At 41.6% G+C, this 22,343-nt stretch overlaps 2 protein-coding genes across 8 annotated transcripts; both read left to right on the top strand.

Annotated features, from left to right (window-relative positions):
* Positions 1 to 116: 116 nt before the first annotated feature.
* On the top strand, positions 117 to 11,407 carry aif1l (allograft inflammatory factor 1-like). Its single transcript, XM_027004144.3, has 6 exons — positions 117 to 281; positions 479 to 540; positions 2,828 to 2,894; positions 4,323 to 4,364; positions 5,475 to 5,637; positions 8,573 to 11,407. Exons 1-6 carry the CDS (start codon positions 257 to 259, stop codon positions 8,658 to 8,660), a joined length of 447 nt encoding a protein of 148 aa, XP_026859945.1. The 5' UTR covers positions 117 to 256; the 3' UTR covers positions 8,661 to 11,407.
* Positions 11,408 to 13,021: 1,614 nt separating this feature from the next.
* gfm2 (GTP dependent ribosome recycling factor mitochondrial 2) lies at positions 13,022 to 22,323 on the top strand. 7 transcript variants are annotated; one of them, XM_027004185.3, is made up of 20 exons: positions 13,022 to 13,271; positions 13,442 to 13,502; positions 13,604 to 13,649; positions 14,014 to 14,111; positions 14,256 to 14,381; positions 14,528 to 14,616; positions 15,185 to 15,273; positions 16,718 to 16,778; positions 16,858 to 17,040; positions 17,343 to 17,423; positions 17,548 to 17,696; positions 18,137 to 18,277; positions 18,504 to 18,603; positions 18,753 to 18,948; positions 19,479 to 19,555; positions 19,822 to 19,960; positions 20,320 to 20,505; positions 20,783 to 20,898; positions 21,221 to 21,403; positions 22,103 to 22,323. In XM_027004185.3, exons 1-20 carry the CDS (start codon positions 13,236 to 13,238, stop codon positions 22,229 to 22,231), a joined length of 2,286 nt encoding a protein of 761 aa, XP_026859986.2. In that variant the 5' UTR covers positions 13,022 to 13,235; the 3' UTR covers positions 22,232 to 22,323. The 7 variants fall into 7 exon arrangements, with proteins under 7 accessions (XP_026859986.2, XP_081575032.1, XP_081575035.1 ...); XM_081718906.1 differs by lacking the exons at positions 13,604 to 13,649; positions 14,014 to 14,111; positions 14,256 to 14,381; XM_081718909.1 differs by lacking the exons at positions 20,783 to 20,898; positions 21,221 to 21,403; positions 22,103 to 22,323 and having other exon boundaries at positions 19,826 to 19,960; positions 20,320 to 20,457.
* Positions 22,324 to 22,343: the final 20 nt, after the last annotated feature.

Below are 22,343 nucleotides of genomic sequence, written 5' to 3'. Positions count from 1 at the left end.
TAGCTAAACATCTCCCCAATTTTTGCAACCTAACAATAATCTCAGTTAAGAGTGAAGCCTAAAGTGCGATTCCTCGTTTCACCACACGATAGCACGAAGAGATACATTCCTGACGAGCCAAGAGCGCATCAAGGAGAAGCTGCAAACAACTGCAACTCGCGTTTGTTCTCGTTCTCCTCGGACTTCTCGTAACCGAGAGAGCCTCCCATATATAACCGTCTGTCCGCTCTGTAACCGTATCACACGAAGCTCCAAGATGCCCTCGAATCAGAATGTACAAGGTATGTCATGAGAGCTTTATTAATTGAATCGTCTCAGCAGTTAAACAGACCTCTATCTGCTGTCAGTGTTGTACACCGCTACGCCCGATTCCTAGTTAAACGTTTGTGATTTGGCTGCCCGCCGAGGGCTACCAGTCCGCCAGCAAGTGCACCAGAATGGATTTGAGTCTAACGGTTTATATCTTGTGGTTTTCCAGGAGGCAAGGCGTTCGGACTGCTGAAAGCACAACAGAGGGACAAGCTGGAAGAAATAAACAAGGTAGCTGGATGAAGCCTTTTATGTTGTGCATTCTAGGATGCTTTCCTTTGTGGCACTTGTTCACCTGAAACGTTAGTGAGCTATCCTAGCTAGCGTTAGCTGTGTGAACCATCCAGTTTAGGTTGGGGTTAGATTGGCTATTTTGACTCGGTCGTGACCCTTACGTAGCTAGCTAGCGATTGCTCTAATAATGCAACTACATTATGATAGATGATAGCTAAACTAATCTCTCTCAAACTGATTTATCTAAATTAATCGCTAGATATCTAATTATTTTTGTAGTTTAACAAATGTTTCTCTAAAAGCTCAGAACATTGTTAGCTAGCTAGCAAAACTATCTAAATGGTTATAAATTATTTGACTGGCTCAGCCATTAGCACAGCGGTTATTAGACAGTTGCAGCTAAACAAAGATCATGTCTAGATAGCTAGCGATAGCTAAACTGCTCGCATGTTCTAGATAGATGGTACCGGTTAGCGTTAGCTAGCTGTGGGGTGGGGATATCACTTTCCTCCAAACCGAGAAATTCCCAACGGAATTCTGTTTGAAGACGTCTTACGTCATGGTTTTGTTTTGTTTGGAGTTTTTTTGTAACAAAACTGTAGTTATCTAATACCTTAAAACCAGTCATTTTGAAGCGATGAAGGGTCACCTTCGTTCTCCCTTTATGTTTACACGGGGAAACAGGTGTCTGGTGGGCTCGATTGAACGAGACTATTGTGTCCGGGCTGGTTAGGATGTGAGTGGAGCAGCGGGGACATTTGCGCCATCAAATTGTTAGCTAACCTCTTTCTCTTGCAGACCCCCGTTGGACTAGACTGGCAAGACTAATGGCGCTGTTTCATGTGGTCACATTAAAAAACCCCAGAAAACTCCCACCTGTGTTTTTGCGCATTCAGCGCGCTGTCAAAGCACAGCCTCTGTTAGAGTTTTTTAAAAAAAAACAAAACAGATTAATGAAATTGACTGTTAGTGTTTACAAGGCAACGTAGGCCTGCTCACACTAGATAAATAGTTGAACTAGGTTTAGCTAGCATTTCTCTCCGTTATCGTCTGCCTCGAAAGTTACAGATAAGTGACTCGCAACTGAATGAAAAATTTAATCACGGTTACGCAAGGTCATTCATCTACGATCGTCGCTTTTGACATCCTTATAATTAAATTTGGTTTATTAGCTACTGTTATTTTTGACGTTGTTAAATCTATCCGTAATTTTATAAACTTTAGTTTCCGTTCCCCTGTCTGTCCGTGGCTGCGTCGTCCTACTGCTAGATGATGACGTAGAGCACTGATCTTGGAGGCAGCTGAGCTGAGTAAAGCTACGCTTCTAAGAGGCATTCTTTTCCTTTTGAATCATTCATGCATTTTCTGTACACTTGTCCTTAGTCCTTAACATATTCTATGTGGGGGCTTGCCGGAGGTTAGGATCTCATTAGAATCCGATATGCGTGAAATAACAATAATATAATATAAAATGGTAATATAAAATAATACCCTCGTGAAATGATGTCCCCATCAAATTTTTCGCTCACTTACTACCATCCTCCCTACAGACCAATGCGTGTTGATTTGTTAGTTGCTGTATGAAAATGTACAAGTCACGTTATGGCAAGGAGTGTACCTTGCAGGGGAAGTGTAATTCTGGGAGTACTTGAACTGTATCCGAGGTTAAAACCAGTGCACAGGTCCATCCCTGTGCCAGACTTTCCGCCAACAAAATCTAGAAATAGATCTGTTTATACAGTTTCATATAAAAAAATGTTCTTGCAGACAAATACATTTTTCTGCTTCAGAAAAAGGTTTCCTATTTATTTGCCTTATTTCATTTTGTTGTTTCAACCATAGGTTACTAGTCAGTAATCTATGGTTACTAGTATCACACTCTGGTCCTCAGCCTGTGAACCTCCATGACTACAGCCCATGAAGGGTTTCTGTCATCCAGGACACTGAACTAGTTAACAGCAGTAAGTTGTAGTAGCAGAACTTGAGCTATAATGTTGAAGGTATTTTGCCCATTATCAGCAGGCTTTAGGTTCACTGGTGTAGTGTGAAGATCCACCCAACCTTTAAATCCTTGTCAGGGATTGAGAGATATAATGATCATGAAACCTGTTAAGGTTACACACAATCCCTGAAGTCTGTAGGGATAAATTTATATAAAACTGCAGCAGAAAATATTTTAGGACAGGCTCTCTAAGTACATGGAAAAAGTGTCTCAGACTTCCTTCTGTTCAGGAATAGCTCTTCCAACCTGACTTTCTTGTTCTCTTAATCACTTCCACCATAGGAGTTCATGGAGGACCAGAAGTACCAAGATGAGGAAGATTTGCCTGAGAAGCTGGATTCCTTCAAAAGTAAGACGTGCAGTGTCTAAAAGCCCACCTGGAGTCTGTTGAGGACATCAGTTTCCTCTATTGGCACCAATGAAATGTTGGAAGAGGGCACATGTGTATAATGGCCATGCATATATGACATGATGTTTGGAGTAGGAGAATCTATGGCAGAATTTTGTCTGTGTGAGGGAGCATGAGTGAGTAACAAACTTAGCTACAGAACCCTTGTTCTTTTTCATACTCTCTTGCTCTCTCTTTCTGTCTGTTGCTCTTTTTATTGCTCCTCACTTCCTCACTTCATAGCTGACACGTGAATTTTAAACCCAGGGGACTTCCTTCTTTTGAGCTGTTTACCATCCAGCGAAGTGTGTGTGTGTGTGTGTGTGTGTGTGTGTACGCGTGTGCTTAAAAATGTGAGGAAGGTGACACATAATGCACTCCTCTAAAGACAGCCATGCTGGAGGCCATTTAGCTGTAGAGAACTGTGTGCCAGATTGCAAACACAGAGGTGAAAACAGCCTGGAAGTGGAGTGTGAAGGGAAACGTGGGGGAGAGGCGGTGCAGAGGGAACGGCGAGGCCTTGCTCTGAGCCGCCCTGTTAGGCTACATTTCTGCAGGCCATATTCCTCTGTCTCAGAGCCTTAAGCTCACCACTGTGTGTGTGTGTCATTGTCATCCCTCAAACCAGAGACGGAATGAGGCATCATACTCTTAAGACAGAGAAAGAGAAGGAACAACAGAAAGACAGACCCATTGTTTTGCAGTGCCATGCAATAGGGGTTTGACCACAGGGAGGGATCATGCTGAAAACACTACTTTGAATGTAACTTGAGTAAAGAGAGTTTTACAGTATGTTTTACACTTTGAGCTGCACAACTCGGCCTGAAATCTGTCCAGCTCCTTCCCCTCAGCCTCATGCTTGCTCCCTCTCTGCCACACAACTTTGTTGTGAGTTTGAAGGGAGGGCTTTAACAGGGCATCCATTGTCACCCTCTGCTACCCCTTTTCCCTTCTCGCACGGAGACACAGTTACAAGCCCGGCTCACGCCCACTCAAACAGAGCCCTCATTGTGAGACAGAAACAGAGCCCTTCCTACTGAAAGAGCAAGAACAGGAAAAGAACCGGGAAGAGAACTGGAAAAGAGGACCTGGCGTGTCGTAGTGAGCTCTTGAAACAGTTGGCTCTCCTACTCCGTTAGCCCATACGAGCCTGCCACGCTAGTAATGAAGTGGTAGTATCACCAGTCGAAAAGCTGAAACGCGAGTAACCACAAGTGCTGGCTGTCCCTTTTCCTCCCCCTCCTGGGACCTCCTTCTCCCAGTTAGGCCACTCTCACCTGTTGCTGGCAGCTGTGTGGCAGTGGGTGTGTGAGAGAAGAGAACAAGTGTATATAATTCTGTCTGCATTGCCCAAGCGCTGACACCTATTCCTCTTGATTTCCTTTCCAGATAAATATGCGGAGTTTGACCTCAACGATCAGGGAGAGATCGGTAAGTCGCATGCAGAAAGAGACTTGTGGATGGTCGAGATCGTGCGAATGACCGGCGTGTTGCCTAAACGCGTGTTCATTGCAAAAGTGATACTATAAACAATAGATGTGAAATCTGTGTGCGTGTGTGTGGACAGTGTGCGCGTGATGTGGTGGGCTTTTAGAAGGTGAACATGTCCATATGTATGGCGTGGGAGTGTAGCCCAGCCAGTGTGGTCTCTGATCCTGCGGTGCCTCTGCACCACACAGTGTGCAGCTGTTTTCTGCCTTCTGCTTCCCGAAGCACTCGCTCATTAGCGGAGGAGTGGACTCTTAGCTGAGCACTTAACTCCCTCTCCTCTGCACTGTTGCTGTCAGCAAAGCCTCCCAGCAAACTGCTTTTTGTTTGTTTGTGTTTTTTTTTTTTTTTTTTTCTGTGCCTCTTCTACAGCTGGTATAGGCTCCTGTTTGGGGGATTTTTTCCTTCTTCACAATGTGAGCTCTGGGATTCATCTTTTGGTTTCACTGACTGCCCACAATCACAACTAGCCACACCAAGTTTCACAGACTAAGTGATGCACCATAAGTCTTATTCCTGGCCTACTGTAACTTGCATCACCTTATTAGAGATTCTGTTATCAGATCACTAATCACAAAAGCAAACAAGCAATCTGCAGGTGCCAATTAAGCTGTGGGAATGCGAACACTCCAAAACACACCTGTCTAATGGGAAGCAGCTGCAAGACCCAGCTGTCCAAATATATTTGGTACCCTGAAGTCTGTGAATGCTGCATGGTCATTGTGCCATTGCAGTTCTGCTTCTCCCCTGTGTTCTGTTCAGAACGCTGCCCACATATATGTGGAGTGCTGAATCTAAAGGTCACTTGCTCCTTTTTCGGTAGCTAGAAGTTTTGCTCTTTGCCACTAAAACTAATTTAGGTCAAGAAAGTTCCAGTCACAGATGCTCTCAGATGGTGACCATTTTAGGTGAAAGACCAGGAAGTGGCCACTATGAAGATCTCTGCCTAAAAACAGATTCCCTCAAGACAGTAAAAAATAGTGTTTTACAGTTCCAGGGCACTGTGTGTGTGTGTTCACATATGTAACTGCATTTTGTGTCCCTGTGGCACAGACATGATGGGTCTGAAGAGGATGATGGAGAAGCTGGGGGTTCCTAAGACCCACCTAGAGATGAAGAAAATGATTTCCGAGGTGACTGGCGGCTGCAGTGACACCATCAACTACCGAGACTTTGTTAAGATGATGCTAGGCAAGCGCTCGGCTGTGCTCAAACTGTAAGTACCTGTGTGTCCGCATTCCCTCTTGAAATATGCTCAGTAATGCTATTTTGTGTGTGTGTTTAATCATGTCAGCAAATTCACTGCAGAGTCAGCAGAACAGCATGCATGTTCCACATAGCCCTGTGGAATCTCGATGACCGAAGCTTGTGCAGTTCAGAAAGCATTTCTCCAACATCTTTAAATCATGTTGCGTAACAATGCAAATCAAGCTGCAAATGAACTTTTTAAAAGCATCAAAGAAAGACGACACCTTCACTGACTGGTTAATTAACTGGTCTGCATGATTCAGTTTCGGGGCCTTATTTCCAATTAAACGTCTCTGAGCCCCCTGTCTTCACAGTGCAGAATTTCAAGCCTCAGTTGTGCCTTCACTGTGACAACTCCAGACCTCTTCCTCCATAAATCCTTTCATAATTCACAACACTTCAGTCAGCTGAAGAAAGATGGTGTTTCTGCTTGTCTTTATTCCAGCCACAGGTAGTCCTCATTGCTTTCACTTTGCAGTCAGTACATTAGACTCCAGCCATACTGGACACCAAATTATTTTGTGTCTGTGTGTCTTTAAATGGGCAATGTAAGAGAAAAGATAGCTTAGCTTCCCTGCTTTGTTTTCCTTGGAGAATAAAAGAAAAGCTGGGCTGGAATTAGTGTTTAGGAAAACATACCAAAAACTGCGAACTGGTGCCAAGGTTCATGTCTGCTGTAGTAGTGTTGACCCTTGCTTTTGAAGTTCAATCTACGTGTGGCCGAATTTGCAGCATACACTTTGCTAAATGAACTGGTCTTAAAACAAAAAGGTAAAATCAAATATTCAACTTGTCTCACGTTAAAGGTTCTAGGAAGTACAGAAGGTTCCTACAAGACAATTTTGACGTTACTACAGTAATTGTGACTGGTTGCTATATTGCTCTGCTAAATTTGCTAAACCTTAAACTATTCATATCAATAATAAAATGGTATTAACCTGTAGAACCTTGATTTCTGCTGTTGGGGCAATGCACAATGCCCCCTTAAGATAAATGTCTAAATGTACAAAAACTAAAATCACTTTTACTTAAGCTAGAACTGACCTTTTTCCTCTTGGTTGATCTTGGTGAAACCACTGATTTTAAAATTCTCATTGTATAGCTAGAGTACATTTAGACACGGAGTGTAGATGATAACTGTGAATTTTTTTCTGCATAACGTCATGCATTCCTTCTCGTCTCTCTTGCCAATGGTGTATGAAAGATAATGGCCGCCACTTAGTCTTGCGTTAATCACGCATTCTGTTTGGCTGTGCTAGCACTATGAACAATCCATCACTTGAAATTTGAGCTAGTGAGATGGAGTAAGTCCATCAAGGAGGAAGGGAGTAAGTCCACTAAATAACATGGTTTTCTGTCTTTGAAAGTTTTGGTGAGTTCTCAACCATTATTCTGGCCTAAATCAAGCCCATATGGTGTGTGAGGCCAGCCGACAGCGTCACTCATGTTACCCATGCAAAGTGGGCCAGAGACGTAATTTAGGACAGCTTTAAGTAGCCCTGCAGTGCTGGAAGGAGGTGCAGACTTTTTCAGCGGTATGGGGACGCAGCCAGCAGAGCTGCTCTTATCTGTGAAGAAAAGATACAATCCAAATGCGTTCATCACCGAATGTAAGACGGTGTTACACATTCAGATTTTCGTGAGGTTTAAACAGCTTTAATAAAGATGGCAATGATGACCTTGACCCATCTTTTAAAAACACACCGTCAAGCCCAGTGTGAACCCATTCCCCTCAGAAATAAGCTCTCGGTTGAGTGTTTTAGTCCCTGCCCCTTGACGCTCTAAGCTCTAGGGAGGTGACCCATATACTCCAATTAAATTACCCCAGCAGCGGAGCCTGGGAGGGATCTTTCAAGCCCTTTGCACATCATCTCCACTGCTCAGATGGTGGTGGGTGGTGGTGTTTACCCCCCATAAACAGGTCCAGGCCTTTGAAGCGCGTTTCTGGCCACCAGGCTGCTACAGGCTCAAGGCTACTCGAAAGGAGCTTATGAGGGATTTTCAGTGGTGAACCAGAAAATGTATCTGGGGATTCCACCCTCTCCTTCCTGATGTTTGGAGAAAGGCCTTTGTACCCTTTTTATATCTTTGTTTTGGGTTTTTTCTTATAGGCCTGACTTTAACTTTGATCTGATAGTCTGTGTTTTTTTTTTTTGTTTTTTTTTTATTCTCTCGCCCTCTGTGTGTGTGCGTGCATGAGTGTTTGTGCGCGCACCTTTGCGCGTAGGTATGTGTGCATGCATTACTGAATGTGTACAAAAGTAACAGGGCAAGTAAAAAACGGCAGGAGCATTCTAAAGAGTCTTCTGATTCTACAGAATGCTGAAATGTTGATCTTATCAAGCAATTCCCTTGTGTCAAAAACAAAGCCTCGTTTCTTGCATTGGTAGAGGTAGCAGTGATTAAAGCTAAGGTTGCATGGAAAAATTGGTGATCACCTGTGGTTGTTTAGTAATTCATGCGGTTTGATGAACCTTTTCACCATGAATAAATGGAGCAGTGTAGCAATGAAAGGGCAAATTCAGATCATTTAAACCTAATACCATGTTGCTTGTTCTTCAGAAAGCTTGGTTAGAAGAAGGCTAATTTCAGTTAAAAGCAGTTATCAATTTTAAGATAAGATGTTTACAAAGTACTGATGAATAAAGTTTTTTTGTTTTTGTTTTTTTCTTTCTGTTCATTTCTCATCTCTGAGAGCATGGTCCTAGAGTGGTATCATTCCAAAACCTTTTTTTGCATATCAGCACATTTAAACAACTGTGGTACAAGCAAAATATTTTCTTGAATTCAAAACACTGAACCTTTTTGTTTAAAAGTAATTTGCAACTACATAACTCTGAGGTTTTTTAACATGCTTCTGTGTATTAAACCATCATGTTTTTTTGTTCCTGGTATCTGCTCAGGGTGATGATGTTCGAGGACAAGGCTAACGGTGCAAGCTGCAAGCCTGAGGGCCCACCACCGAAACGCGACCTCACCAGCCTACCGTAAAGCACCGCAGGGGCGGATACCTGGAGCCTGGGACATCCCTCCATCTGCAGGCCCCACCCATTTCACAGCAAAGGCCTAAGTGTACATAGCCATACCCAACATCTTTTGCTAAGAAACAGGGGGAAAAGGTCTTGCAGAAAAAAATACAAAAGATAATTATATATATATATTTGATGTGAAGGTCAAACCACAGAGTAGCATTTTTTATAAGTAAACAAATGTATATATTTATATGCGAAATAGGTCTTTTTGAAGAATCATCATCCCTTTTAATAGAATTGTTCTTTAAAATGAACACAGTGTGTTTTGATAAGTTACTTACTGTGAGTGGAGTAACAGTAGGATGTGTAACGTGTGACTTGTGTGGAATGAGATTTTTCCTAAAACGTAAACCATTATAATCCGGTATTAAGGTGTTTGCCTTCTCCATCACACCTTTCACTTTGAGTGTTTTGGCAGTAGCCGGATAAGTTTAATAAGCTTGAAGCATTTAGACTTAAATTACCACTAACCTTTGCCACAGTCTGGCCAATCAAGTGTGGTCTAGTTTAATTTCAATCCCATGGGTGGCTCCATGTTGCAGTGAGACTGAGTGGGACATTAATGTCAAATACCATGACATTTGCGAATACAATATGGAGGTTTATGTTCTAAATTTGGAATTGAAAGAAACACGAAGAGACCAGGCAAAGAAATGAGGGAGTTCCACAGGCTTTTGCTAAAAGAGAAATAAGAAATGTACTATCTTAAATACCCTGTATCCTTTCCACATATCAGTTTCATTTTTGCCATCCTCATGTTGACATACTCCGTTCAAATGTGATTTGTGTATGTGTGTAAAACACAGCTAAGCTGAAACAAAATAATGCAGCCTGTTTCATCTAAAGCAGGGTTTTTTTTAGTCGTGACTAAAGCATCACAGTTTAATTGTCATATCTTTAAGGTCTTGTCTTACTCTTGAGTGTAAGGATGATTTTGTTGATCACAATATGGCAGACAACATCCAACAAGTCTGCTCACTGTAAATTTAATTGTCAGTCTTTCCAAGTGCCTCTTTCAGTCTAATTTGTCTTAAACTCATAGTTTGCAATGGAATATGTGAGAGGAGAGAGAGTGAGCGTTAACTGTATTAGTATAGAAGTGCTTTGTGCAGAGCTGTTTGTAGGTACAGTCTAGGAAGTTCATGTTTGTAATGTTCCGCTGTAGCTTTTTGTTCATTGGCTTGCTATTTGCAGTATTCAGTGCTGCTCTTGTGCACATGCACCTCAATAGCCCCCCGAGCAGTCAGCTGAATCCAGTCCTGCTGCAGAGCGCCAGCGTGGCCAGTATGTGGGGCAGAGCCATCAAAGTGCCCTAATGCAGTTCTTTGGGTTTTAGATCACTGGAACAAAAAAAAAAAAAAAGTTTCACAGTGCATCTTACAAGCTCAAACTAAAATCTGCTTCTTGTGAGCTACCTACAGGCTCATCTATTTCAAGTGATTTTATTGTGGTTTTATTTTCTGCATTCCTGTATTTACTTTTTTACTGTTTGTCCTTTTACATTCTTGTTTTCCTAGAATAGCAGCATTGTTAGGGTTCTACCTTGAGTGTTTTGGATTATTATTTTGTCCTTCTACTGTATTTGCATTTTTTTTTTTAATGTGATTGGTCACCTGTTTAACAGGCTTTTTGTTGGTGGCATCTTATTTTTAATACTTTTTTGCAAACACCAAAGGAAATAAAGATCTTCTGATTACACAAAAAAGTATTTGTGTTCATATGCTGTTTTACTTAAAAGTAAACATGCATCAGGCCAGTATGAGTCTAGGGTGTGGTGTACCAACCCTATGGGGACACTTAAGATAGGTCAACAGCATGTTGAGAATGGTAACCTACTTTTTTTGTACAAAAGTACATGCTCATACAAGCATATGTGTAAATGAATAGCCCATGGTACAAGCCTATAGTCAATTATTAAAATGTACACACCTATTGGACCAATTTGCTTGAGAATACACTTTAAAATTGCTGTTGTATAACAGTAACACCAAGTTGTCCTCTGAGGACCTCTTCAACTCTGTCCTTTAACTAATGTGGGTCCATTGTTGCGAAGTTTCCTAAAATGAGGCATCCAAATGTGGGATGTTTTTGTGTGAGGTTTTTTGGGATTTTTTTTGTCTGTTCAAATGTCAGCTTTTGAGATTCTGTTGTTTCTTTGGTGGGGGTTTCCAGATTGTTACTGTGAAGTGGATATTCATGTATTGACCAAAATGTTATTAACCAGCGTGGTGCATGAGCTTCCTGTTTTAACTTCTGTGTTGTACTTTTTTGAAAGAGGATCTATGCTGAAATGTCTTTTGTCTTGATTTGAAAATTTCGGTTTTCCCACATCAGAGATTCAGAGATTCAGAGATTTCGGTTTTCCCACATCAGAGATTCAGCACGCTCACAATACACAGCACACAACAGCAACAATCCACATTAACATATTGATATATTATGAATGGGAACACAATGGATTGTGAGTGAGTGAATGCGTGTGTGCATGTTGATTGCTTATGCTGTATTCAAATCTGTGAACGTGCACTTGCATAGTAATGAGCACATCAGCATATGCCTGTTCTTATGTGTGCCTGGGGGGGGGGTTGCATCTTGTTTGTTTGCTCCACTTTAATTCCTCTAAGGGCCTCAGAGGCTTTACTGATTGGCAAACAGGTGACACAACCCCTGAAACGGATGTGGGAGGATCTTTTAAATTGCATCTGACTTTAAACATGGTGAGAGAGAGTCTTCTTTTTCATAAGAGAAAGGAATAAAAGGAAATGGAATTCTTAGAGACAACAAAAATAATACAAGAATGTATTTATTTTAATCTAACTGGATTTTCGCAAACTTGGAGATTCAAGCTTACTTTCATGTGAAATTATTTTATACTGATACATGTATAATATGTATATTAAAGGATTGTGCTATACAGTGCTACATGACTTAATTTATCAGTCTGAGAAATGTACTGTGTACCAGTTGATGTCTTGTGGGTTCAATCAAAAATTAATAAAAAATTCTAAATCAATGTCTCAGAAGACAAATGACAGAAAAATCATATGAACATTCTACAAATTAATATTATTTAGTCCGAAGAATGTGGACATCTAACCAATACACCTATGTGAGCTTGTATGTATGATATAGTATTAAAATGTCGCTTCACTGGAGCTAAGGGGCTTTGCCAAAACCCTGAAAAACAGCCCCTCTCCACCAGACTATACTGCTGGAACTATGCCTTCTGGTAGGTAGCATTCACTAAACCCTGTTTTGCCCAGCAGAATAGCAGACAGTGCAGCATAATTCAACACTCCAGAAAACACATTTCCACTGCTCTAGAGTCCAATGCTTCACACCACTCCAGTCGACACTTGGCATTGCATGTACTGATCTTAAGGTTTTATGCCACTGCTCTGCCATGGAAACCTATTTCAAAAAGGTCCTGACACAAAGCTCTTGTGCTGATGTTGCTTCCAGAAGCATTTTTGGAACTGTGTAGTGAGTGCAACAACAGAGGAAAGGTGATTTTATGCACTAGGCACTTCAGTACCTGACAACCCACTCTGTGAGTCTGCCTAGTCTACAATCTCGTGGCTGACCCGTTGCTGCTCCTAGATGCTTCCATTTCACAATAGCACATATACTGGGGCAAATCAAGCAGGTGGCATCCTATGAAAGTGTCGTGTTTAAAGTCAGTGTTTCTCTGTGGAGACAGAATGTGCTTTATACACCTATTATCAGTGGTTGTGGGTATGGGTGAAATTTAGAAGGGTTGTCCCCATCTTGAAATGTGTGCTAGTTAGTTGCTGCCCCCTCCTGGTAATTATGGGCCTTTCTCCTGCGGTTTCTAAACAAATAATCGTTTTTGCCAAACATGATAGGCCAAAATTAAACTAGATCTGGCCAAATTCAATCTGACATATTTCTCTTAAAATGTTTCAAAGATTTAGGTTAGAAAAGCTGCCCTCTGTGATCCATTACGGGACTATTCTCTGCTGTCTTCAGGGTCTTTGATGCAAATCTAAATGTGTGGGTCGTGTTGTGGCGTGGACTGTTACTCTGTCCCTTCAAAATAAACAAAATAATACATCGTTCAAAATTTCTGCCAATTTATATCATTTAACATTATAAAGGTTTAACTTTATAATGGACATGTTATTTCGGTAGTCCCCAAGCTATCTTTCAAGCACTAATAACACATAATCATATAATGGCAATATAGTTGTCCATTTGTAGTATGTCGTATGTGGTTTTGAACGTAGCCACTATTGTCGGTGGAACAACGTAACTTTTATCTTTGTTTCCGACGGTCTTATTTCGCAATGCACCATTTCATGTGTATCGTGAATGTCGTTCAGACGCTGTCTGGCGACGTAGCTAAGTTAAAGGCTAGCTAGCCGTATTACTACATTGACTGTTTAAATTGGTTGTTGACCAATGAAATGTTGCCTGTTTTTGAAAGGAGCGGTATAAGCTTACTTTTTATGTGCATTGCCAATTCGCAATAATTACTATCTTTGTATAGGCCGTTTTTACAATCAGTTTAACAATGCACTTTGGAGAGACGTTTAGCATCCTCCAAGAGGTAAGACTCGTTGCTATTTTAGCTAGCTTTAGCTGAGTTTGACATCTCTGTACCACTAGCCTTGTCAGCTACATTACATCCAGTTATAGATAGCTGGCTAACTTATCTATGACTGGTTAATTAATGAGCTACAACTGTCTTATAAACGTTGTGTTTCTCGATTTTTGTAGTTTGTGCGACACTGCAGAACTTCGAGATTGCAGTGGAAAAGAAGTTACAGCTTCCTTAAAGGTGATACGACATACATTTTAAATGCTTGTCAAATATTTTTAAAGCCTGTTTTGGGTCTGAATTCTATGACTGATGAACAAACGTATTCACAAATTTTGCAGATGAAGTCAAATCCATTCGAACCGTGGTCAACCCAGATATCTCTAAGTATGATACCAGTTTTTGCTTTGTGTTAACATGAGAGAATGCATTGCAACAGATCTTACAAGTGTTAATTACACATACAGGCAATCTCAACTGTTCCTGTTCCTTGAGCTTTTTTTTTTAAAGATGAACGAGCTATGTTAGAGTGGTTCTGGGGTTTGGGCAGAACTGTAGCAGAAGGGCCTCCTAAGACTGTAAACAGTCAAAGTACATAAAAGAGCCACAAAAGCATATATAGCCTCTTGTTATGATGCTATGATTTTCTCCAGCTTTAGGAATGTTTGCATAGTTGTGACTGTGTCTGGACCAAAAGCATTCAGAACAATTTCTAAATTAAGATAATCTTATCTGGGATGTCAATGTTTAGAATCCGTAATATTGGAATCATGGCGCACATAGATGCAGGGAAGACTACCACCACGGAGCGGATGCTCTATTACTCTGGCTACACCCGTACCATCGGAGGTGAGCTTGGGTGGAGGTGTGGTGGGAAAGGGACCTCATTGGGGTGGAGGTCTGTGACTGGTTCTTTACTGTCGATATTAGTAATCAGTAATTCAAAGATCTAAGACCAGTGGTGATATTGGTGAGGCCTGTTTTGCTGCATAGACGTGGATGACGGAGACACTGTGACGGACTATATGGCTCAGGAGAGGGAACGGGGAATTACCATCCAGTCAGCTGCAGTCACCTTTGACTGGAAGGAGCACAGGATTAACCTCATAGACACGCCAGGCATGAAAACAAATGCATGCAGACGCACATGTTCACATTCACAGGTGTACCCACATACTCATAAATGACCCCACACGTTATAGGGGACTTCTCGGTGTCATGGGTGTAAACATGTCAGGTTCAGGGTGGATTCTGTTATGTTACAGGCCATGTGGATTTTACACTAGAAGTGGAGAGATCGCTACGTGTGCTGGATGGAGCAGTGGCTGTGTTTGATGCTTCAGCAGGTGTGGAGGTCAGCCGCATCATATATACCGTGTATATTTTGTGTGTGTGTGTATTCTGCCCATTGTAAAGTATACTGTTTCTAAGTATAACTTCCCATAACTAATTCCATTGTTACCAAGCCAATAGGCTAACAACCCCTAACCTTGGCTAGCATATGTTATCACTCTTAGCATAGGTTGCTGACCTATGTTTTTTGTGTCCATCTATGCATTTGTGTTGATTGTAAGGGGATTACTAATTCTGTTTTTAATCATAATATGGATATAGAATTTTTAACATTGATTAATCTTGAATGGAACTACGTATGTGTAGAAGATACTGTGGACAGAATCTTGTAGTACTCTCACAGGTTATTCTCACAGGTTACAATGTATATGCATAAAAAACAAAATACCAAAATAGCAAAATGCCCTTCATCATTTTCTCTATTCATGGTCAAAAAACCCCACAAACCTCATGTTGCTGGAAGAATAGCACATAACAGACAAAGAAAAACCTCAGTTAAAGTGTTGTAATAGTGATTTTGTGATTGGGTTCATTGTGTATATATCATGTGTCCCTCATTTGACTGGCAGGCACAAACCATGACAGTGTGGCGACAAGCAGACAAACATAAAGTGCCCTGTGTGTGCTTCCTTAATAAGATGGATAAACCAGGAGCCAGGTAGCATGCACGGTGCACACACACATGCACATGCGGAAACACTAAATGCAGTTATACACAGATGCAAACATTTTCATATTACCAACTGTATATATACATACAAACTACACATGTTTCTAGTGCCAGATCTTTCCAATAAATTGGATAGTGAGTTTATATCATGTTCAGCACCAATGCTAACTACAACTGGAATACATTTGGAATCCTGGATCATATATTGGATGAAATCTTTTTAAGGAAGCCAATCTGATACTATGACAAATCCAGTTTGAAAACAGCACAGCAGTGCTTTGCAGCAGCACAGAGCAGGTCTCATAACAGCCAGATTAGTTTGAGCAGGTCATATGATTACAGCCAGGTTAGTCTGAGCAGGTCACGGGATAATAGCCAGGTTAGTTTGAGCACAGTTTATGCACAGCAGTAGAGTTTAACTCTTGAGCTTTCTTCACACTGATGATTAAAGCTATTGCATTCAAATGCAAATGCCCATGCCCTCACACACAGGAGGACTTGCATTGCTGTCATGTTGTCATGTAGTTTTGATAACCCGTGTGGGGGAACAGGTTATCTGACTTCAAGTGAGAGCATTTAAATGAATCAAAATAGCATCTTAGCAGCTTTCACCACCAAAAATCAGCGATCAGCTGTGATTTATTCAGTAATTCGTTCTTTTAAAAAACATTCAGGATCTGGGAAAGGAGAAGTAACAGCATAAACCTGACAAAAATAGAGCCATAAGAGATTTAAGGTGGACTGGAACATTTGTAGAGATTCTAGAGAATACGATAACACTCTCTGCTCACTTAGTGTCCGACGTGGGTGTGATGCGGATAGAAAAGTGATTTACAGCTGAAATTCACAATAAGAGTAATAAGATCAATATGAAGTGAATGCATAATTACAATTGCATTCAGTCATGGAAAAACAAACTATAGTGCAAATTTCAGGAGTCAGTGAGTGAGGGAGAGTGTGTGTATGTGTCTGTGTGTGTGTGTGCGCGCACACACAAATGCATGCTGGGAGTAAGTACAGGGCAGTACAGCTGAGAAGGTGATGACCAAGACAATAAATGTCATCTTGCTAAGATAAATGTTTTATAGCAATGGAAGAAAAAAAATGTGCTTTAGTCTTTTAAACAATGTTTTTCACATTTTTTTTCCCAGATTTTTATTTTATTTATGTATCTGTCATTTAAGTATGATATAGCATTTATAATACATCTCACAAAAAATATCCACAACAGTCTTAATCTTAGGTTTCATGTAAGCCACTGCTTCACAGTGGTTTCTAATGAAAAGATATCATATACGTAATATTCAAATGTTATATATGTGACCAGTATAGAAAGTTGGTATTGTGCCATCTCTAAATACTATGTAACACTTTTGCCAGAAAGTATTCTGGTTGAAAATTTGACCCTGGCATGTGTTTTACTCTCTTTTAGCTTGAGCAACTCTGTAGAAAGCATCAAATCAAAACTGAAGGCCAACCCCATTGTTCTTCAGGTAAGCCTCTATCTCTGGTTGACTATTAACTCTCAATTCTACACAGCACTAAAATGGCAGGTGTTTGTGTATGCCTCAGACTCCCATCGGTTCTGGAAGAGGATTCATTGGACTGGTGGACCTGATCACCAAGCAGCGAATGACATGGCCAGTGTATGCCATCGAGGACGGGCGGGTTTTCGAGAGTAGAGTGCTGGAGTCAACTGATGACCCACAGCTCCTGGATGAAGTGAGCCTGGCCAGAGGAGCGCTCATAGAACAGGTGCAGAGGTCATCAAGTGTTACAGTGGCTAGCACTGAAAGAGAACTTTTGCTGCTAGCTATAAATATTCTTCTTTCATTGTTAGCCACGTGTGAAGTTTGGTCATACTGCACTCTTTAAGACAAACATAACCTGTAACAAAAGTAGACTGTCTAATACAGCAGAAATGTTTTTGCTGGTGCCAGTGTCAGTCATTGCAAGGGAACAGGGCAAACATTGCTCACAAAACAGTGTAAAAGACGATGATAAATCATTGCAAATGAGATGAGGCTTGTTCTGGGTGTTCTGCGTGTTCCGCGCAGGTGGCAGATGTAGATGACGACTTTGCCGAGTTGGTGCTGGGCGAGTATGCAGACCACTTTGATGCAGTGCCTGCTGTGAAGGTAAGCCTCAGCTGCATGGCTCCGGTCTGATTCACTTCTCCACCCCACTCCACACCTCCGCCCTGCTCCGCTCCTCTGCCCTGCCGAGGCCTCACTTGCTGCCTCATGTTGCGTTTCTCTGCAGTTGCGAGAAGCCGTGAGGCGGGTGTCGCTGGCACGGAGGGCTGTGCCCGTGCTGTGCGGCAGCTCCCTAAAGAACAAGGGGGTTCAGCCACTGCTGGACGCCATCACTGCCTACCTGCCGGCACCCAACGAGAGGAACCACGACCTGAGGTAAGCCCAGCCAACCTCCCAGGTCCCCAGCTCCTTTTCTCCCTGGAACATGGGGCCTAAAGCAAGGCATAGCTGCTTCCTGTAAACCACGTGTTGGCACAGTGGAAGAAAGATGTGCACCCTTTTCACATTGGCAGTACCAGCAGGTGGCAATAGGAAAGAGTGACCCCCACTGGGTCTTAATTAATGGTGCCAAGTAAATGCTCAAAAAGACTGAAGGTTGAAGTCGAGGTTTCCATCCAGCTTCCATGCTTTCATTGTTAACGCTTTTTAGTAGCCATGAGAGTTTTATTTAAGAATTCATTATGTTAATGATTGTTTAGAATTCCTCAGTATCATATTATATACTGTAAGTGAAAGTATATATAGAGACACCACATTGCCATGTCATGACACCACATTGCCGTGTGTGTGTGTGTGTGTGTGTTGCACGTGTTTAGGCGCTGGTATAAGGATGACTTGTGTGCACTGGCATTTAAAGTGGTCCATGACAAGCAGAGGGGTCCACTGGTGTTTTTAAGAATCTACTCTGGCTCTATGAAACCTCAGTCGGCCATATACAACATCAACAGAAATGGAACGTACGTACAAATCTCACTGAAAGACCCTGATCACTGATAATATGATGCTAGAGTATAGTCAACCATAAGCTGAACAGTATTGTTCCTGAACTATGTTAGAACCATAGCTGTCTTACTGACCAGGTGTTTAGGACCTTTCAACGATCCCACATTATGAAGGAAGTCTTATGACATTGAACTCAAACTTGTATTAAATGGGACCTACACTACTTCATTTTTGCTCCAGAGAGAGAATGAGTCGCCTGCTTGTGCCGTTTGCAGACCAGCATGTTGAAATCCCGTCACTGTCCACAGGGAACATTGCTCTCGCTGTGGGCCTCAAACAGGTAGGTGTATTTCCATTAATAAAGCAGAACTTATCTAAAAAAAACACAAAAATCATGTGGAATGTTCCTTGTATAATCGGGTGAGGATTTGAGTGCCTCAGTAAACAGTGTCTTTCGAATACAATTGTAAACACAACTCTCATGCTCAGACGGTGACGGGCGACACCGTCGTCTCATCCAAAGCAGTGGCAGCAGCGGCAGCACGGCGAGCTCAGCTGGAGTTGGAGTCCGGGAGGGAGAAGGGCTCGGGCCCAGAGGTGAGCAGCTTGGTGCTGGCCGGAGTGGAGGTGCCCGAGCCCGTGTTCTTCTGCTCCATAGAGCCTCCCACCATGGCCAAGCAGGCAGGTAAGAGCCCCGTGGGGTGGGAACCCTGCCCCCGGCAGCACTGTTCCCTACGTCTGTTCTGAGGTCAGGTGTCGTTGGCAAACATCAGGGCAGATGTGTAATTTTGCCATATTGGGCCCTAAGACAGGATATTATTGAGCTTGATGATGAATGCACATTTCATAGCCAGTTTATTTAATAGCATTAAGTTACATAACATTAATGTAATATGTATTCACTGGAGAGAAATGAAGATGCAGTTTAGGATCTCCAGAACCTAGTGTCAACTATTCTAATTTCTTTTGCTGACCACCAGAGGGCAGTGGGGGCATAGAGTCCAAGGGCTGTAGAACATGCTTCCTCTCTTCAACATTTTATCTTAATTCATAAGTACATTACTTAACAGTAATTTGAGATCATTTTAGGCCTTTAGTGTCCATTCGTGGATATATGATGTTGATGAAGATGATGATGATAACTATATGTGCTGAACAAGCGCTTGTGCTCAGAATAAAGAAGTGTAACAAGTTCTTTCTACTGGCTCTGGGCAGACCTTGAGCATGCTCTGAACTGTCTACAGAGGGAAGACCCCAGTCTGAAGGTCAAGACAGACCATGACTCTGGACAGGTGATTTATCCACGTTTCCAAGATCAGGTGTCATTTAGTAATAGACTTAACAATGCATCAGTGCTATTTGTGATAATCATGAAAAACAGTGAGTGTGCTGTTACATAAAGAGAGAGCTTGTGCTGAGTCAGTCGTTAGCATTGCTATATAAGCTGTTTCGGGTAAAGTTTTTTCTTTTCTATGTGGATATTATGGCGTACTTCCTCCTTTCCCGTCTGCTCATCTGTTGATTTTCTACCTCGCTCTACTGTAAATCACCTACATAGACAGTTCTGTGTGGTATGGGAGAGCTTCACATCGAGATTCTGCATGACCGCATTAGGAGAGAGTACAACATTGAAACACACCTGGGACCTCTTCAGGTGGCCTACAGAGAGACCATCCTCCAATCAGTAAGCACTACAGGTAAAGTTTTTGACTTTGTTCTAAGTTTATTTTAAAAACACTACCCATAGATTTAGCACATTCTTACAATGTTACCAATACAAATAAGGATAACCTGTTTAACAAAGACCTCTTTGGTTAACATCTTTGTATTAATGTGATTAATTACTGAAAGTAGTTCATGAGATTTAATTATCATGTTTTCATTAATTAATCATGTTAAATAATGAGAAGATAGAGTAATCACTGATGGCCATTGTACTGCAGTAGACAGTAGCATTGTATTTGTACAACAGCATTGTAACTGCTGCCTTAAAAAGCGCTAAATAAATAAATAAACCATTACAAAGTGTTCAGAGAAGTGAATATCTCTGTTTCAGATACCCTGGACCGCACGCTGGGTGAAAAGAGGCATGTTGTAACTGTAGAGCTAGCTGTGAGCCCTGGGATGGAGTCTTCTACAGGCACGTCCTGTCAAACCACTTATGCAGAGGAAGTGGAAGCCCAACTTCCAGCTGATATCAGAGAAGCAGTGAACAGTGGGATGCAGAGTGCTTATCTCCAAGGTAACCTGCAGTCTGGGCTTAGATATTTACTGAAACCACTATTTGCCAGTTACAGATTAGTAAATAAAATGAGGGTCATTTTAATAAGTATATAGTTTTAAAAACTATAGACGTTTTTTTTTTTGAATTCATAAGACACATGGATTTTGGAGCTCAATAACAATACATTCCAGCTCTTCAGGATTAGTTCCTTTATATTTCAAGTGAAGGCTTCCTCTCCATTTTACCTTGACTCAACTTCAGTTTCTGTTTCGGCCATCTTGGCTCCGTTGTGCAGGTCCTCTGCTGGGTTACCCTATGCAAGGAGTGAGCACTGTGATCTGCAGTGTGGCCGTGGAACCCGGAACTTCATTGGCCATGGTGTCTGCCTGTGTGGCCCGATGCATGCTTAAGGTACTGTGTGTGTTTGTGTGGGACTTTGAACAGTTTGTCTTGATCAGATAAGAGACGTCTGCTAAATTTATAGAATTTGAAAGACACTCAGCAACTTGCATGTATTTATCAATATGACAGTGCTCCGTCATACTCCTTGGAATCAACTTATGATCTTGCTGTTGATGGCAGGTTGCGATACCATACCTACCAGAGGAGCTACAGGAGCTTTAAATAAATGTCTAAAAAAAACAAGTACATGGATTACAGTATGTATGTGTTGGTATAAATTTCATTTATTGGATTCTGGACATTGCAGAAGCTGGTCTGTTTGTGTGTGTAGGCTTTGAAACAGGCAGGGGGTCAGGTCTTAGAGCCTGTGATGTCACTGGAGGTGACTGTGGGGGAGGAGTACCTGAGCCCCGTACTCGGTGACCTTGCCCAACGCCGAGGAAGTGTCTGCGACATCCAGAGTCGCCACGACCACAAGGTGCTTCTGGCTACGGTCCCACTTGCAGAGACCATGGTAAGCAGAAGTGAAGTCTGATTTTTCTTGTTAATGAGCTATAAATTAAAAATTGACCTGACAAAGGGCTTGACAGAAATACATCTTATATTGTAGTTAATATGACAACATTGGCTATTTCTTTGAATGGGTCACAGGCAGGAAAATAAAGTGAATATGATGCCAATAAAGTTGAAATTCCTCCACTTTTCAGTAACAAATGTTAAGTGAGGCCTTCTCAAAGTTGTCTAAGGTTTAAGAAACTGTCTGGAGTGAAATATGCAGCACACTAGCTTTGAACTTGTCCAGGGTCCTGTAATATATGAGCATCAAAGTTCAGCTCCTTGGGAAAGATATGAAAAGTGCCAGTATAGTTGCACAGCTTGGAACAGTACATTTCTGTAGTATGCCATTTTTTTTGTTCTGTTCTTTGGGGGGGGAATAAATATTAATCAATAAAGACTGCTACATAACAATCCAGTCTGGTTTACCACTGTTTGGTTATATGGGATTTATATTGAAAGGAGGTGATTTAAGGTTGTAATGCTCAAGGCATGTCAATCCATGTACAGAACTCTCATTATTCAAGTATGCAAACAGTTTTCTGTTGTATGGCCCCTTTAAAGAGTTTATTGTAAGTAGCTGATGTCTCTTACTAAATGTGGTACAGGATAACACACATTGCAACAGATGTTGACTATTCTTATGTGGTACCTCTAGGGCTATTCAACTGTCCTGCGCACTTTGACCTCAGGGAACGCCACCTTCTCTCTAGAGCTGTCCAGTTATGAGCCCATGAAATTCCAGGACCAGAATGCATTGCTAAACAAGATGGCCGGTCTAGCCTGAAGTTACTTTTTGTTTTAGAAATGGACTTTTGTTTGGCTATAGTAAAGCTGTTGTTTTAAAAAGTGTCATTAAAAGTGTCTGTCTTTCCTTCACAGTTTCATTTTATGTTCTT

Source organism: Electrophorus electricus, chromosome 8 (genome assembly GCF_041902795.1).
Source record: "Electrophorus electricus isolate QZ-2024a chromosome 8, ASM4190279v1, whole genome shotgun sequence".
Classification (NCBI taxonomy): domain Eukaryota; kingdom Metazoa; phylum Chordata; class Actinopteri; order Gymnotiformes; family Gymnotidae; genus Electrophorus; species Electrophorus electricus.
The sequence above is the reverse complement of the archived record's forward strand: the minus strand, read 5'-3'. Positions and strand labels throughout refer to the sequence as shown.